General features: G+C 36.3%; 1 protein-coding gene across 3 annotated transcripts in view; it reads right to left on the bottom strand.

The window, feature by feature from the left end:
• The window catches only part of KDM4C (lysine demethylase 4C), a 371099-nt gene that overhangs the window by 141437 nt on the left and 213030 nt on the right, over window positions 1-16632 (bottom strand). Inside the window, exons 13-17 of one of the 3 annotated variants that reach the window (XR_010021850.1) lie at window positions 13815-13996; window positions 11918-12131; window positions 10670-10746; window positions 9209-9257; window positions 8443-8475 (exon numbers count right to left, since the gene is read on the bottom strand). Coding sequence is in view for 2 of the 3 variants with exons in the window: in XM_063080306.1 (XP_062936376.1) it covers window positions 9240-9257; window positions 10670-10746; window positions 11918-12131; window positions 13815-13996 (491 nt within the window). In the remaining variant the exon portion in view is untranslated. The remainder of the gene's footprint in view (window positions 1-8442; window positions 8476-9208; window positions 9258-10669; window positions 10747-11917; window positions 12132-13814; window positions 13997-16632) is intronic. The other 2 variants (XM_063080306.1, XM_063080305.1) reach the window with 2 other exon arrangements.

Here is a 16632-nt window from a genome sequence, read left to right as displayed (position 1 = left end):
ATATTGGCAAAGCTGATAAGAACTGGCCAGGATTCTAGATTCATTTTGAATGTAGAGAAGACAAAATTTACCATCACATAGATGTAAGGTAGGAGAAAAAGAAAAGCATCAAATCTAAAGTTTTTGGCCTCATCAGCTGGGAAGCCTAAGTTCCCATTAACTGGAAATGGAGAAACCTACAGGAGAAGATCAGGAATTCCATTTGGGACAGGGTGAGTTTGAGGAAACTACTAGCTGTGAGAGCAGAGATGCCGCACAGGAAGTTGGCTATATGGGTCTGCAGTTCAGGGGAGGTGGAGCTGGACATATAAATGCACAGGCCACCAGTGAGTGATGCTATTTAAAACAATTTAATCTATGAGAACGGACGAGATCACTAAGTGGGTTAGTGCAGAGAAGAGGCCCAAGTTTTGAACCCCAGGGAACTGTACTATTATCAGGTTGGGGAGATGAAGAGAACCTAGCTAAGGAAAGTGAAAAGAAGTGGCCAGTAAAGTAGCAGGTAAAGCAGGAGACTAAAGGATGCTGGAAGCCAAGTGAAGACAGTGCTTAAACAAAAAACAGTGATCAACTAATGGTGCTAGTGAAACAGACGTTCCTAAGGAAATGTGGGGTAAAGCGTGTAACTAGTATAGGTTTAGGAGAGAAGTGGGGAAATGGATGAGAGTGAAGGCAAGTCTTTTAAGAAACTTTACAATATGGGGTGCAGCGAAATAGGGTAGTAACTGGCATGGAAGAAAGGTCAAGAGAAGCCTTTTGGTTTGAAGACAGAAGAAACAACAGCAGATGTATATGGTAATGAGAATCATCTAGAAGGAGGAATATTTGTGATATGGTAGAGAGATAGATGAATGATCAGAACTATAATCCTATGGATGAAGTGGGAAGGCCTTAGACAGCAGCAGAGAGATTATAGATATGTCACAGGTGAAAACTTAGAGAAGAGCTCTTCTGATGTCTTCCTGTTTCTCAGTGAGTCATCAGGTAAGAATGAGAAAGGGTAAAGAGGTAAGGAAATGTGTAATGAGAAGGTATAAAACAGTTAACCAAGAGAGCGGAGGAGTGAATGGAAGACAGGAATGCAGTACCAAATCCTGGGCCCCACTGAGGACCCACAAAAGTTACAAACTGAAAGCAAGAGCAATCTGCATACTGGGTGTCTCTCTCCAGCTATATTCAGCTACACGGGTGGGGCGCACAGTAGATAAATTTAACAGTGTGAGTTATGCTGAGGGAGACTAACAAAGTAAGAAAGAGCAAGGTAGCTGGGAGCATATATAAGGGAATACAGTATCTAAAACAAAAGCAAGGATATGAGGGTACAGAGAGACTGTGGAATGCTGGAAGCATCACTGAATCACATTGTTAACAGGGAGGTTAAAAGAGTTTGCAAGAATCCAGGAGCTAGAGGGTGTAGGCTAGGAAGACAGAAGGCTTAGTCAGAGTGAACTGCCTGAAATCTAGACATGACACTCAAATGTAATATACCAGTGGAATGTGAATACTAATGACTCTTTCAACAGGCTGTCCTTCTATTGAATACCATAACAGTTCCCTATCACTCTAACAAGAAATGACGTCAAATATAGCGGCTTAAAACAACACAAATGCACACAATTCAGGAAGTCAGAAGTCTATAATGGGTCCAACTGGGATAAAATCGAGGTGTCAGCAAGTGTCCTTTCTGACAGCTTTAGGGGAGAATCAGTTACCATGCCCTCCCTAGCTGCTAGAAGCCGCGCACACTCCTTGATTCTTGGCTCTCCTCCTCCATCTTCAAAGTCAGCAATGTTGGGTGTAAAGTTCTCACATATGCATTACTCTGACATCCTCTTCTGCCTCCCTCTTCCACGTTTAAAGACCTTTGTGATGACATTGAGTGGACCCAGATAATCCAGAATAATCTCCCTATTGTAAGGTCAGCTACTAAACAAACTTAATTCCACCTGTTACGATAATTTCCTTTTTTATGAAACATAATATATGCACAGGTTACAGGGATTAGGATGCGGAACATATTTAGTGGGAGAGGGGTTCTTTACTCTACCTACTTCAAAAGCCATTGCCCAAAACAAAGCATATAAATAAACCACAACTGGGAGCTAAGGAGCTGCCACTGTAGGCTGAGATGGGAATTCCTCCTATCTCATGAGTATTTCATTAGTACAAATATCTGAATTAATTATTTGTACTAAATGACATTAAATAAATGCATGTCATGTCCTAGGTTATACAGCTGACCTAAAAAAAACTAAGTGGTTCTAGAAATCTTATCTTTGAATATTTACATGAAAAACTGGCAATGACTCACTTAAACCATAACCATCTGTAAAGATTTTCAGAAAGAAAACTTTTAAGTGAAGTTGCCTTGCATCCCAACAGAAAGAAAATATCTAGAACTTTTAATATATAACATCAAATTTTCATTCAGTACCTTTTGCATTATAGGATTGCAGTTTTTGTTCATTTAATTTGCAACACTGACCAATTAAACTGCATATAATTATTTAAATATCATCATACAACCACTTGCATAAAAGAGAACAGAAGAATAGAAAACCATATTCTGTATTTGTTTCAAAATACATTTTCCTCTGGATTTATTTTCATAATCACATTGCTTACACCAGCATGAAAATTAATTTGAGGTTGCAGAGCACCTGTCTGGTAGCTGTGTAGCAGGCACATGCTAGCTGGCAAGAAGAAGCACCTATATAACTTAAGACTGGCCAGAGGTGCTCTACATGGAGCTTACTACATGTACATAACAGTATTTCCAGGATCCTGAACAAAGTACTTCAAGTTGAACATACATCTTACTTTGTTAAAATTGTACAGCATTTGTCTTTCAAATAAAAATCCTGCTGGTTTATTCTTTCTTCCCAGCATGACCATCAACAGCAAACAGCAAAGTACATGATTTCTTCATCGTGCCACTGGATTAATTTCTGCAACTCATGAGAAATGCCTGCACTGCAGTTCTTTCCTGCTCCACTCTTCCTGGGGATCTCTTTCCTCGTTGCGAAAGAGATGTGCCTTGTAGCTCAGTGACCTCGGGGCATGCACAGCCTGGTGTGTAGTACAATCTGTAAGGCTCCCCATAATGTCACTCATTATTCTTTCTGACTTTATTTGTACTCTCTGGTTGAAGTGCTAAAGATTAATGAGGCATTTGTTCTCAATCAAGAAGCTATTTATGAATACAGTTCCACTGACAGTAAGCTATGTAGACTTCTTTCTCTCCATTATGGAGGGAGAGGGTTAGGGGGGTTGTTTATTGAACAAAAGGGTGAGAAAAGAATAGAGAAAAATGATTTGTAACTTTTTAGCCTGTAAGCAGTTCTCTAACAAAAAGGCTTCTACATCACAGATATGCTGTCCAGGATAACTCATATTCTCGAATGTGCTGTTCTGTTTGGTTAAAGCAAAATAGTTATTACCACCCCGGCCTTTGCAAGCCAAAGTTTAAGTCTGAAACTATTCGGAATAATGTGCCTCCTCAGGAAGCAAGAGGTAGATTTGAGCCCAAATGCATTACCACAAGTGGGAGAGCAGGGCCCTGGCTATGGTTTACAGGGACACTTCAATGGGGAGAAGCAACACCGCAAAAGCAACCACTTTGCTACCAACGGCCACCACCCACTGGCGAATGCCCTGCCTTTGACAGGAATGGGGCCTTTCTTTTTTTCCACTAGTTTTACTTTGTATGAGGATCAAAGTCAGCCTTGCAGGCTGACAGACTCATCACCTGTGCTTGACAGTATCCCATGGAATAAAAAAAATACAGCATGAAACAGATCAGAGGGAACGTCAATGCCACCATGACCTCTCAAGGCCATAAGCCAATCTGATCTAAAAATCAATCGCTCTGATCTACAAAGCCACTTCAGAGGTCTTCACAAAAGAAAAATGTTAACGTTGTTGTCAGTTGGGAAATTGGATTCAGGAGATTATCCAGTTCTGGGAAAGGTCCTCTAGCCAGAAACTAGAGTAAATATGAAAGGGAAAAGAATCTACTCTACTCAACCACCCAGTGTTAATTATTCTACCTTAAGTAGATAACCAATTACTCTAGAAGTTAGTGATGGCTTTACTTTCAATGTAAACAAACAAAAACACCTCAGAATTAGGTCAGTTGTAGCTAAGCACAGAGTCTAGGCTTGCCAATCTGGAGGCCTGAGTATCGCCTGGTTCTCTTATTACATAGTGGGGTGATCCTGGGCAAAGGAATTACTCTCTTAAGCCCTCTGGTTCTTACCTGTAAACTGAGATTTCTGAGATACATGGAGAATTCTTAAGTCTTTGTCAGTATTAAATTCTGTGGAAACTAAGAGAATTCTATCCCTGCTACTTATATTGCTTCTAAGTCAAGAATTATTCTTAACTTGTATGTCCAAAGTTAAAAGATAAAACTACTTTTTATAAAACAGAAGATTCCAAGAGCCAAATGGTTGGTAATTTCTAATATCAATTATCAGCATCACTATCTTCATTTGGGAGGTTGGAGAGGCAGGAATAAAGAATGTGTTATGGAATAGCATAATCCTCAACCATACCACAAGAAAAATCACCTTAAGAAAATTCCTGCTTTAGACAGACAGGAAAGAAAGCTCAAGGTCCAGATATAACAGCAGCGTTAGGGTTGCTTTTCTTCAGATGTGCCTCCATCTATAGAAACTACACTCAATCCATACGACCTCAAACCAATGGTGGGAGTCAAAGACTCTACCTAATAGACCACCTTCCTCCACACACCAATTATCACACAGAAGTAAATGGAGAGTTTTAGAGGTAGGAGCATCATAGTTCTCAACATGTCAAGAGTTACCAGTTTTCCAAAAGATGGATCATTTCTACCTGATATACTAAGACTGGGAGTGAGACTAAGGTACATTCCAAAGGTCAGGAGTTCTTAGAAATGTTTTTCAACAAATAAAGTAGATTCTTTAGCCCAGAGGATTTAGCAACACTGTGGGACTGGATTTTGTAAAGAATTACCTTAGGTAATTCAGGAATTTAATTTTGTGACCATGATTTATGCAGAGAAAAAGACTTCACTTTCATACAGGGACCAAATAAAATAGCCACGTAGAGCACTGGAGGACATGAATGGCAACCACTACTCAATCTGCAGATGCCACTTATTTACAATCAAGCAATAAAAAAAATGTCAACAGCCACCAAAATGTTTATTTTAAATCACTGCAATTGCATATTCCACTCTTCGTAAGAAGAAAGGAAAAGCTAATTCCAAATAATCATCAAGATATAGTTTGTTTGCATCTAACTGTTACTCCATTTTAAAAAATGAACAAATAAACAAAATATAGGAGACAGAGAATAAATGTATGGCCAACTTAAAAGCCCATTTCATGTTTGGGTTTTGATTTGTTAAAACCACTTTGAGAAAAAGAAACAGAATATTATGTTTGTTATACATATACAACTTACTTTATTATTCTGCAGAGTACAATAAATGCTTTTCAATAGATAATAAATGTGTGCAATTACCTACTTTATGCATTTCATTAGACAGAATGAGAATTCTAATCTATAAAGCTTTTTTCACTACAAAATCTACTTTTTTATAGCATGACAATATTCATTCAAGAATATAATGAATAGTTTCCTTTTTTACACTGTAGTACTATCAAATGAAAAAATTCAAATTCTCCTGAATTAAGTGTAAAGGGACATATCGAAATAAAAAGAAATTTAGAGCATAATGTAAACTGTCATGTGTTCACAAATGGCAGGTACATATACTTGTAGTAAGGCCTTGAAATTATTATCTTTTATTAAACTTCATTTCTTACAGCATTTTTAGATTCACAGCAAAATTAAGAGGAAGGTACAGAGACTTCCCCATACACACAGCCTCCCCAACTATCAACACTCTCCACCAGAGTGGTACAATTGCTCTAAGTGATTTAACCAACACTGACAAATCATTATCACCAGAATAAATAGTTTACAACAGGGTTCATTCTAGGTGTTGAACATTCTATGGGTTTGGACAAATGTATAATGACATGTATCCACCATTATAGGACCATACAGAATATTTTCAATGATGAATAATGTATAATGATGAAAAGGTATAATAACATGTAAATTGTCATCTGGCCAATAATTACCATTCTCACATGCTATTCCTATGATTTTTTGTTACTCATCATATCTAACTAGATTAAGAAGTGCATAAATAAATGTAGTTTTCTTGACGGTCCCCAATTCTTAAGGAAAACTAATTGAAAAAAAATGGAAATACAAAGCAAAACAGAATCAAATAATTTTAGGATCGGAATGGACATCAGATACATATATTTTTTCAGTCGAAACTTCTCAATATATTTTTTAAATCTTCCTTTAATTTAGATTACAGTTACGTGATCAATTGCATTTACCCAGCCTTCTCCCTAAGAAATACTTAAGGTAATAAAAAAGATCCCTAGTAAGACAAAGTACAAATGATACTTTATTCAGAATTTTTCAAACTGACAATGAAAAATTACAGAACAGGCTTACCGCTGCCATGTACAGAAGACTGGCAACTCAAGATTGGTCAAAGTTGTAAATCTGAGTGTAGTCATTTTCTGTGACTTCCTGTGATTAGTTACCAATCTTCACATGCAGTTTTCACTCCCATTTATGGTACTCTAACAAACCCCGCACCCCCTCAAAGGTCCCTAAAGAAACATCCAAATTTTCTGGACAGAAATGACTACCAAACTGCTACATTATCCCTTAATTTTAACAAAGAATCTTATTCAAATACCCTTTTAACATCTTTAAATTTCCTGCTTATATTTATTTACTCTTTAGAATTTAGTATTATAAATTTTTCAAAAGATCATATAGAAAATTCTAATACTTATTAGCAACTACATTTAATATTTTATAAAGTATTAAGAACCCTGATTATTAATTTTTAGAATAAAGTAACTATTTAGGTAATCAGCCTATTTGAGACATTTAACTAACATCCTCTTTCATAATTAGAAGTGTGGCCCTAAAGTGGTGTTCAGGTATTTTACAGAAATACCTAGACACAAAAAAATTTTGAAAAAATAACAGAAAAAAAGCAATACAAATTTTATATTTTTATGGTGAGATTAGCATTACATTTCCAATTACCAATAGCTTATAGTGGAAAGTGATGCACAGATTAGATACAATTTATAGAAATCTAGGTCAAAAGTGATAAGACGCACATGAAGATTCCAAACAAAAAGAGATAACTGAAATCAGAGTACTGACTTTCTACACTAAAAACAGGACTTGGTAATGTTTGTAATGTACTCTAAAATGATACTATAACGAAGAAGGAAAAATTGCTCTAAAAAGACCAATATACAAGAAGAAGAAAGGAAAGGGGGTGGGGGCAGAGAAGGATCCACAAAAACATACCTGAAAATAATATAATCTAATAAAGCTGGATAATAAACCATAAACTCAAACATAGCTTTCAGATAGGTGTTTGTTTGAACAATACTGAACTAGGACAAGCAGGGGCTCAAAGCAATAGTATCTAATTAGCACTACTGAATATACAAACCTGAATCTAAGCATAGACAGGTATTTGTGGGGTTCTTTGCCTGTTTCATTTCATTCAATTAGAAGTTGGGTATAGAGCCATAATCCTAGAGTCCAAATTAGGGTGTAATCCAAAAATTGAAACTAATCTCTTCCTCAAGCACATGCAGTTGAATCTGCAATACAGCTTCTTGTTTCTTATTTTAATTGACTTGAATGGATATGGTAAGTAAATGATGGCAAAATGGATCAGAGTGAGGTCTGAACCTAATCTTTGGAAACGGTAAACACACTGGAGGTCACAAATAAAGATCTAGCCACTATCACTATATCAACCTTCCTACTTTATGCTCTATTACAACAGAAATGTTCCAACATTACGCCAGATATTAGGGATGTTAGATAAATGAGAAAGGGTTCTGGCCTCCAGTTACTTAAAAACTAGCAGGGTAACTAAGTTCAGAGTGACATTAACCCTTTAGAATTGATAAGTTTTAAAAAGACAGCTTGTCTGTGAGTATTGATTCCAGCCTTTCATACATACTCTACCACCTTGCCCAAGCTGAAGTTGAAAAACTTACTACTTTCTAACATATGAACTTATTTATTTATTGTCTGGGATTGGATGAATAATACCTAAGATATCTTTGCTTCCAAAATACTAGTGATTTTTAAGTCCATGATATAATACTATTATAGTCACTCTTTTAAAAAAAAAAACCTTTAAAAAATAGAATCACCACGTACAATACTCACATATACCTTTAGAAAATGAACACAAGGTGTTCAAAAGCACTACACCACAAAAGGAAACAGAGCTAGAACAATCACATTTGTTGTACAATCATACATCCCAAACTAAATATGCTGTAGGAATATTTTGCATTTCTAATGAATAATTCTTACCTTCACAAGGCCTGTTTTAAAAGGAAGAAAATCCTAGGAAACAGTTAGGAATGAGGTTAGCAAAGGACAAGCCAGTAGTGCAATACTGTCTGGCCTCAGCTGCACTATTCGATTTCCATGAGCTCCTTCAAAGCCTCCATTTAAAAGAGGTTTAGGGCTCCTCGGGAATCTAAAACTGACCATGTTAGGTTGCTTCCTGAAGAAGTCTGGTCTAAGGATACTCATAAAATGCAATCATTCCACTCACAAAATTAAAAGCACTCAAACTTAAATGTTTAGTAAAAATTAATATTGCAACACTCACTGCCCGTCAGTATATCAATATTGTCAGTAACTTCTCTGCAATACTTAAACTGCAATTCAATTATTTCTCATGAGAGATAGGAATGGAGCTTCACAGGCAACGTTTACTCAAAATGGATAAACTGAAAAAACAATTGGAATCCAGTGTGAATTCAGATCACTTCCAATTAGAAATAAAGAATTATGTAAAGTTATATTCAAGAGTTCCCAGTTCTACTGCAAATTGAAAGAGATTTACATGGTATCGATATTAAAGTACAAATGGTATATTATAGTTTTCAGGGGGCAAACGGTTAAGATTAACAGAAAGATGCTTTAATTCAGTTCCAAAGAATGATTAATCAGAGTACTTGCTTTTTAAAACATGCTACATGAAAACAGCATAATAGATCAGAACCAGCTTTAGAATCAGGGTGGGTGGCCTAGGCCTGGCCCTGGCTCTGCCATGCAAAGACCATGGTACCTTGGACAACAGGATTGCTCAGTGTGTGAGCTCAGGACCCAGGCAGTAACTGTGGATGGAATAGAGAACTCTTAATGCTTTGGTTAACTGGATTAGATGGCCTCTAATCTCTAAATTTATGCTTTAAAGTGAATGAGAGAACATCGCTGGTGAAACCGATTATATAAGACCTCACTTTGGATCATACAATAGGACTAGGACATGCATGGTAAACAGGAGCTGTATATATTAATAAGAGCTGGATATACTTATTTATCCAGTCCTGCATATTAGCAGGACATCACGGCTGTTTTAAAGATGCTCAACATTATATAGTAAACAAAATGATCTCACCAAAGGAAATGGCAAAATGTTTTCTGGGCCACTAATTCAGACTTCTTAAATGGGAAATATTTGACATCAAATAGATCAGATTATTTGTACTATAGAGTATCCATATATTCCTCCATCACTACCCAAAGTGAATGCCAGCAATAGAATCATTTAGAAAGGCATCCCTCTTGGATTCCTTTAATTTATACTCACCAAATGTACAAAATCATGACAAATTTTCATCATGCAAGGCATACTCCTTACATAGTTTTTAACTTCCGTTGCAAGGAAATTCAATTTTTTGCCATTAGAGATCATTGAGGAATAAAACAAGTACTGCTATTACAACTGAAACTATTGAGCTCAGCACCAGCTCTGAGATCATTAGTGAGGGATACAATGTTGAAGTCTGGTAGGTCTTTACTTTCAAGAATGTTCTGATTCCTCTAGGAAGAAAATGTTTTAAGAAAAATTAAGGCAGAACATAATTAAATGGCAAAATGCGTGACATAGTAGATTAATGGAATGGAAATCAAAAAATGGATGTAAGCTAAGATTTCAACAAGGTCTTTAGGAAAAACAATTTAGACAAAGAGGAATTTGTGTCTTCCAAATGGAGGATCATTTGTTGTTAAAGGTTATGTCTCAAGTTCACAGCAATGCCTTGCACAAAGAAGACATTCTAAAATTTCTTAAGGTATGAATATAAGGATAAATAAGTGGGGGAAAGACCTCATGTTAGTTGAAAAGTTGCATATAAGCATGGTTTATTCAGGGGTCACTGAGGACTCCCACACCTTGATTGTTACATAGAATATTTATTTTCAAGAACAGCAAAATAGGGCTGAGAAGGAAAATAAAGCACGAATTTGAGACTTTCCAAATGTAAATGTGGATTTGATAAACTGGCAGTCCCTGTTTGTTCCTAAGCAGAGGACCGACACCTAGAAATTTATCTAACATGTCCAGAATGGATATACAGCCAGCATGTAGAATAATTTGGATAGGATAGCAAAAACTAGACATACAGAGAAGTATGGAATCACACACAGTAGCATGTGTGTAATCTTATCTTTCAATGAGATTCAAATGTGTTCACAGTGGGTGGGGTGAGAGGAGGGATTAGCGATACTAAAATAAGCAACTTACTGCTGTCCATGCATTTCTTTTGCACCGGGCACACAGCCATCCATCACAGACTTCATGAGAAGGGATACCATAACAACCTACAAAATAATAGTATGGATCCATGCATTAGGTTTTCTGCATCTTCAAAATATTACATATTTCAGCACTGAATTAAATAAAATTAAGACATCTGCCTACCATACTGTTTCTGACTCCCACTGCTTAGAACAAAACATAATAAGCAGGGCTGTCTCAAAGACGCTTTAGGTTCTCATGCTACATTACTAATAAAATAGTGGTCCAAGGAAACATGAGAATGTGGGTCCTGTGGTAAATAAATGCTTACAATAGTAATCATAGGAAATATTGATGATAATTCTTGAATAGGCAATAATAAAATTTCTAAACTGTCAAGTCTCTTCCTTCACTCATGAAAAAAACATTTCAAAATAAGTTACAATCCATGGAACAAAGTTTTGGGAAATGTTAAAATTAAACAATAAATGAATTTTAACATCTTGTTTAATTGATATAATTTAAAATAACATTTCAAAAATTATGTCAAATTAGCTTTAATTTCAGTATAGAACAAAGGCTGCACAATCCATGCTTAGTGATGAAGGGATGTCTTCAATTCAATTTGTCTATTCAGTACATGCCTACTCAAAATAACTTTCTAAGGACAAGCTGATGATGCAAATATAGCAATTACATGTAGCAATCAAATGGCACCAACAAAAACATGTTACGCAGGTCTCTCAAAAGACAGCTATTAAAACCCCTCTTTAAAAGAGAGGTTTTAAGATTTAATGAGTAATTTCTAAATTTCTGTAATATATGTTATGGGAATAAAAAATTACAGAAATGTACTTACCCAACAAAAAACTTATCATAGTTAACCAAGTCCATAAAATACTGAGTCCAAGTACATGTTTATGAAATACTATGGCTAAATTGTATAGCTAGAGCATTCAGGAATCAAGATTAATTCCCAACATTTTGTGAAAGAACTCCATGATGACCCCTCATTTGGACAACAAACAAACAAACAAAAACCAGACCTGCTGTCCACTAATACAGCATAAAACTGGAGAAAAAAGGATGATTATACCTACACATACTTTCACTGGAAGAAATGCAAGAATGATCTAATGATTAAGCATGCCAATAGTTTAAAGCAATAGATTTGATAGGTTCCAAAGAGGTGAATAATAGAGACTATCTGAAGCACTACAAAGCCAGCAACTGATGAATTATAAATTCATTTACTTGCATGAACCCGTACACAGCACTTTGCACAGGAAATCAGAAGACTTGTTCCATCCTCTTCAAGGAAGGCACTGGGTGGAGAATATTCTATATTTCCTTCACTATAAATAAAACACATCTCTGGAATGAGAGGCTTAGTCTTTCCTCCAGATGTAACTACTTCATCTAACTTTGTCTCCCATATAGAATCATTTTCTTCATTGCTGCTATCTGGCTGAAAAACACAACATTTCCACATGAGTGAAAAACGCAGGCAAAAGCCCATCATTCATTCTCGTCACTCGAATCCACTAACATCCGTTCTAGCAACTAACTTCCAACTTTTGTTCTCTCTGTTGTTCTCCTTGACCCAACTATTACCTTTTTATCAATGCTCCTCCGCAAGTACCCACCCAGAAGCTAATCTGTAAGAACAAGTGAATCTTCTGGATGTCTGCTCATACAAGAAAGTCATGAGCTAATAAAACTGTGTTCTTAACTCAGTACAACAATACTGAAAAACAGTTCATGGAAAACATTGATTCTTCTGATGGTTTTTGGTTTTTTGTGGGTTTTTTGCTTCTTTATTTGCACTAGGTTAACAGAACTGCCTTCATTTACTAAAGAATCTAACCTGGTTACACTTAAAGTGCTGTTAAAAACCCCAGTTTTATTCTGTACAACAGCATTGAGAGAGGCTTCAAAGCTTTTTGCCTTACCAAAGTTTTAAAACAGCAGGACAGATAGATCTGGCAAATGTCACTAAAGAAGAAGGGATAATGTGCCAAACAAAATTGTCATCTCTCACCAAAATATATAAAAAATATGTTTAGTATTTACTTGAAACTATAATTAATGAATTACCTTATTAAAAGCAGAGATCTTATACTAATAAATTTCACCAATTCTTGCGATTTTAGTTGGAACTTTTTTCATTATTGGGAACTATACAGGCAGATTATGATGTAGAAATAATCAATAAAAAGTTAAATCATAGAAATTTAAAGACTAAAGGAAAACAAAAACGTTTGTCACTCACCAGTGCTACATTTAAAAACATGGAGTAAACTACTTCCTCTGTTTACAAAGGTCTGAAAATGTGGGATATCATGTATTTTCTTGCTCTGAAACATCTCAGCAGAACAGTTACTTTTACATGGAACTTTAAGACAAATGTAATCCTGAATAAAATATTTCTGATTCTATTAATGAAAACATAACCAAGAAGACAATGTTCGTATCAACACACTGAATTATATATTGTACCTTAAAGTGAACCATGTAGTTCTACCTTTATGAGATGCCTAGAAATCCTTTCACCTGTGCTAGTGCTGAAAAAAATGTGACCCCCCCCATGAGGGGAGAAGCTATCAGTGTAACATACATGGGATAATGTTGAAAACAACATCAAGCACAGCTGGCTGAGTAGGGTGAACTGGACAATTCAGTTTTTATCAAGTCTTGGCTGTGTCTCTTGCATGTTCCACATAGGAAGGCAAAGAGAGAGTTTTAAAATACGGGCCCAGTGCTGACATTATGTTATTTGAGTGACATTTTCAAATAAAAAACAAAGACAAAATCTAGGTTCTCTCTTTGCAAGCTTCTACTATTTTTAAGCTTTTTCTACTATTTTTTAGCTTTAAGTTTTATATTTCCTAATAAAAAGTTCAAAAAGACTGGAATTGTCCCTTGCATGAAATACACAGACATTAAAAAATGATGAAGTACTGTCAGAAAAATGTTTCCCAAGCACTACTTAGAAACTGTTTGTTGTTCTATGAAGGCCATTAGACATACAAGGATTACTGTCCTTCTGATATGCATTCTAAGCCTACGGGGACTTGCAGGTGACCTGGTAGGTGGCCAATGGCATAGAATGTGCAGCAGTGAAAGGAAACTTTGACAGCACCCCCCTTACCTTGTAGTACGGCATGAGCAGAGTGCAGATGGCACAGTGTGGCTCCATTTTGGCCACAGCTGCATTATACTCTTGCTCAGCTGCAAAGTTAGGGGGCTTCGTCTGCCAAATGTGGATGAGAGGCTTTGCCCAAGACTCTGTTTCTTCTACCTCCTCCTCAACCGAAGGGACCTCAGGCAATTCTTAAGAGAGCAAACAAAAACACAGTGAGCATAGGATCCGGGAAAAACAATGTTCCTAGTTATAAACAGAGCAAACACTCTAAAGCATCTGTCATATCAATGCCAGACACCAAACCTACTTTGTCCTTCAGATACATTTTGAGAAAAATATGAGGGGTATTCAAAAAGTTTGTGAAAAAATAGAATTAAAGGACAGTAGAAATCTTTCCACGAACTCTCGTAAATACAATCATAGTATATATAGAAGGAGTTTCCTTCTCACCCTCCTCTTCCTTCAAAGATTAGATCAGATCTCATGGCCAGACAACCACCCCATCTTGGTTGCCTTCCCATCCCTGCCAGGAATCATTAAACTGTTCCTTCCTTTCAACTTCATGACCTCAGCGTTTCTACTACTACAATAATACTGGCCATGGTAAAGTAAGTTAATGTAAGGAATTCTCAAAATATTTCCAGAGACAGAGGAAATGCCTTTTAACTCCTAAAAGCCTAGAGATAATAAAAAAGAAGTAGGGGGAATGACAATTCCTAATAATGAACCAGGGAGTTGGTGAGTATGGGCAGAGCTGCACCAGCCCCTGCAATTCCGCTTCTATGGCAAGGCTTGGTCTAGCATGGCCTGATAAAAACTAACAGCCTGTCCTTAAACTTTCTCAACACAGACCTGGTAGAGGACCCTACTCTATACTTGTCCTTCCCCAAAGATGAAGTCACACTATGGATCAAAGAGCATTTGTCCTCTGCTTGGATGCTCTTCAGCCCAGAGTATGCACCCAATCCCATTACCTTGTAACCCTGTAAACTCACAGCACCATGGCAGCAACACTGAAACAACACACACAGGGCACTGGCAGTACAGAGCCCGAGCACTGAATGCAAGCCCCCTGAAGCACTGCGTAGATTCTCACATGGGGACAATTCCTTCTTCATCTACTTCAGGCTTTATGTTTTCTTTATTAAAACAAAACAGTAAGTTTAAAGCTTCTTTGTAAATTCTACAGTGATAAGAGTCTCTAAAGTTTGCCTGTGATGTATAAATGTACACCTCATTGGGTAAAATTCATCTAATCATCTTATTTTCATTTGATCAGCAGTGAAGCCATCAGGTTTGGGGCTTTTCTTTGATGGGAGAATTTTTATTCCTGATTCAATGTTCTCATTTTTCGTTGGTTCAGATTTTCTGTTTCTTTATGATTCAATCTTGGTAGGTTGTATGTCTCTAGAAGTTTGTCAATTTCTTGTAGTTAATCCAATTTGTTGTTCAACATAGTCTCGTGGTCCTTTGTATTTCTGTGGTATCAGCTGCAATGGCTCTTCTTATATTTCTGGTTTTTTATTTGACTCTCCTCTATTTTTTTCTTAGTTAATTTAGCTATACGTTTGTTGATTTTATCTATCCAAAATGCCAACTCTTAGTTTTATTGATATTTTCTGTTGTTTTGCTAGTCTCTATTTCTTTTTTTGGTCTGATCTTATTTCCTTCCTTCTACCACCATTGGGCTTAGTCTGTTCTTTTCCTAGTTCCTGAAGGTTTAACATTAAGCTGTTTGAGATCTTTCTTCTTTTCTGGTATAGACATTTATTGCTATAAACTTTCCTTTTAGAACTGCTTTTGCTGCATCCCATAAGTTTTGGTGTGTGGTTGGTTCCATTTTCATTTGTCATTAGGTATGTGGTGGTTCCATTTTCAATTGTCTCAAGACATTTTTTCCATTTTAATTTCTTCTTTGACCGAAAGGTTGTTCAGAACAATGTTGTTTAATTTCCACATATTTGTGAATTTTCCAAAATTCCTCCTATTATTGATTTCTAGTCTCATACCATTGTAGTTAGAAAATATACATGATATGATTTCAATCTTCTTAAGTTTGTCAAGATTTGTTTTTATGGCCTAGCATATGATCTATCCTGGAGAATGCTTCATGTGCACTCAAGAAGAATGTGTATTCTGCTGATATTGGATGTTAGGCCCCACCTCTTAATACTACCACATGCAGATTATGAATTTTGAAGTGGACACATTCAAACATAGCAGCTATCTTCACTCTCTTTCATTCTTTTTTCTTTTCAATTCTCTAAATGGGTAATTTCAAATGACCTGTCTTCAAGCTCACTGACTCATTTTGGTTTTTTCTGCTTGATCAAGTCTGCTGCTATAACTCTTTCTGGAATTTTTCAGTTCAATCATTGTGTTATTTAGCTCCAAAATTTGGTTCTTTTTTATAGTTTCTATCTTTCTATTGAAATTCTAATTTTGTTTTGCATTGTTTTCCTGATTTCCTTTAGTTGTGTATCTGTATTCTTATAGCTCACTGATTGAGCTTCTTTATAAGATGATTATTTTAAATTGTTTCAGACAATTCATAAATCTCTATTTCTTTACGGTTCACCACCGGTGCTTTATTTTGTTCCTTCGGTAGTGTCATGTTTCCTGATTTTTCATGATCCTTGCAGACATGAGTTGGTGCCTGTGCATTTGAAGTAATAGAAAATTATTCCAGTCTTTGCAGACTGGCTTTGGCAGAGAAAGCCCTTGACCAGTCAACCCATCTAAAGGTTCTAGCAGACCATCTGTCATGATCCGCAGGCAGACTTCTACTGGAGTCCTCTGACAACATGGCCTTGTGCCTGGTAAC

Source organism: Cynocephalus volans, chromosome 16, assembly GCF_027409185.1.
Source record: "Cynocephalus volans isolate mCynVol1 chromosome 16, mCynVol1.pri, whole genome shotgun sequence".
Lineage (NCBI taxonomy): Eukaryota > Metazoa > Chordata > Mammalia > Dermoptera > Cynocephalidae > Cynocephalus > Cynocephalus volans.
The sequence above is the reverse complement of the archived record's forward strand: the minus strand, read 5'-3'. Positions and strand labels throughout refer to the sequence as shown.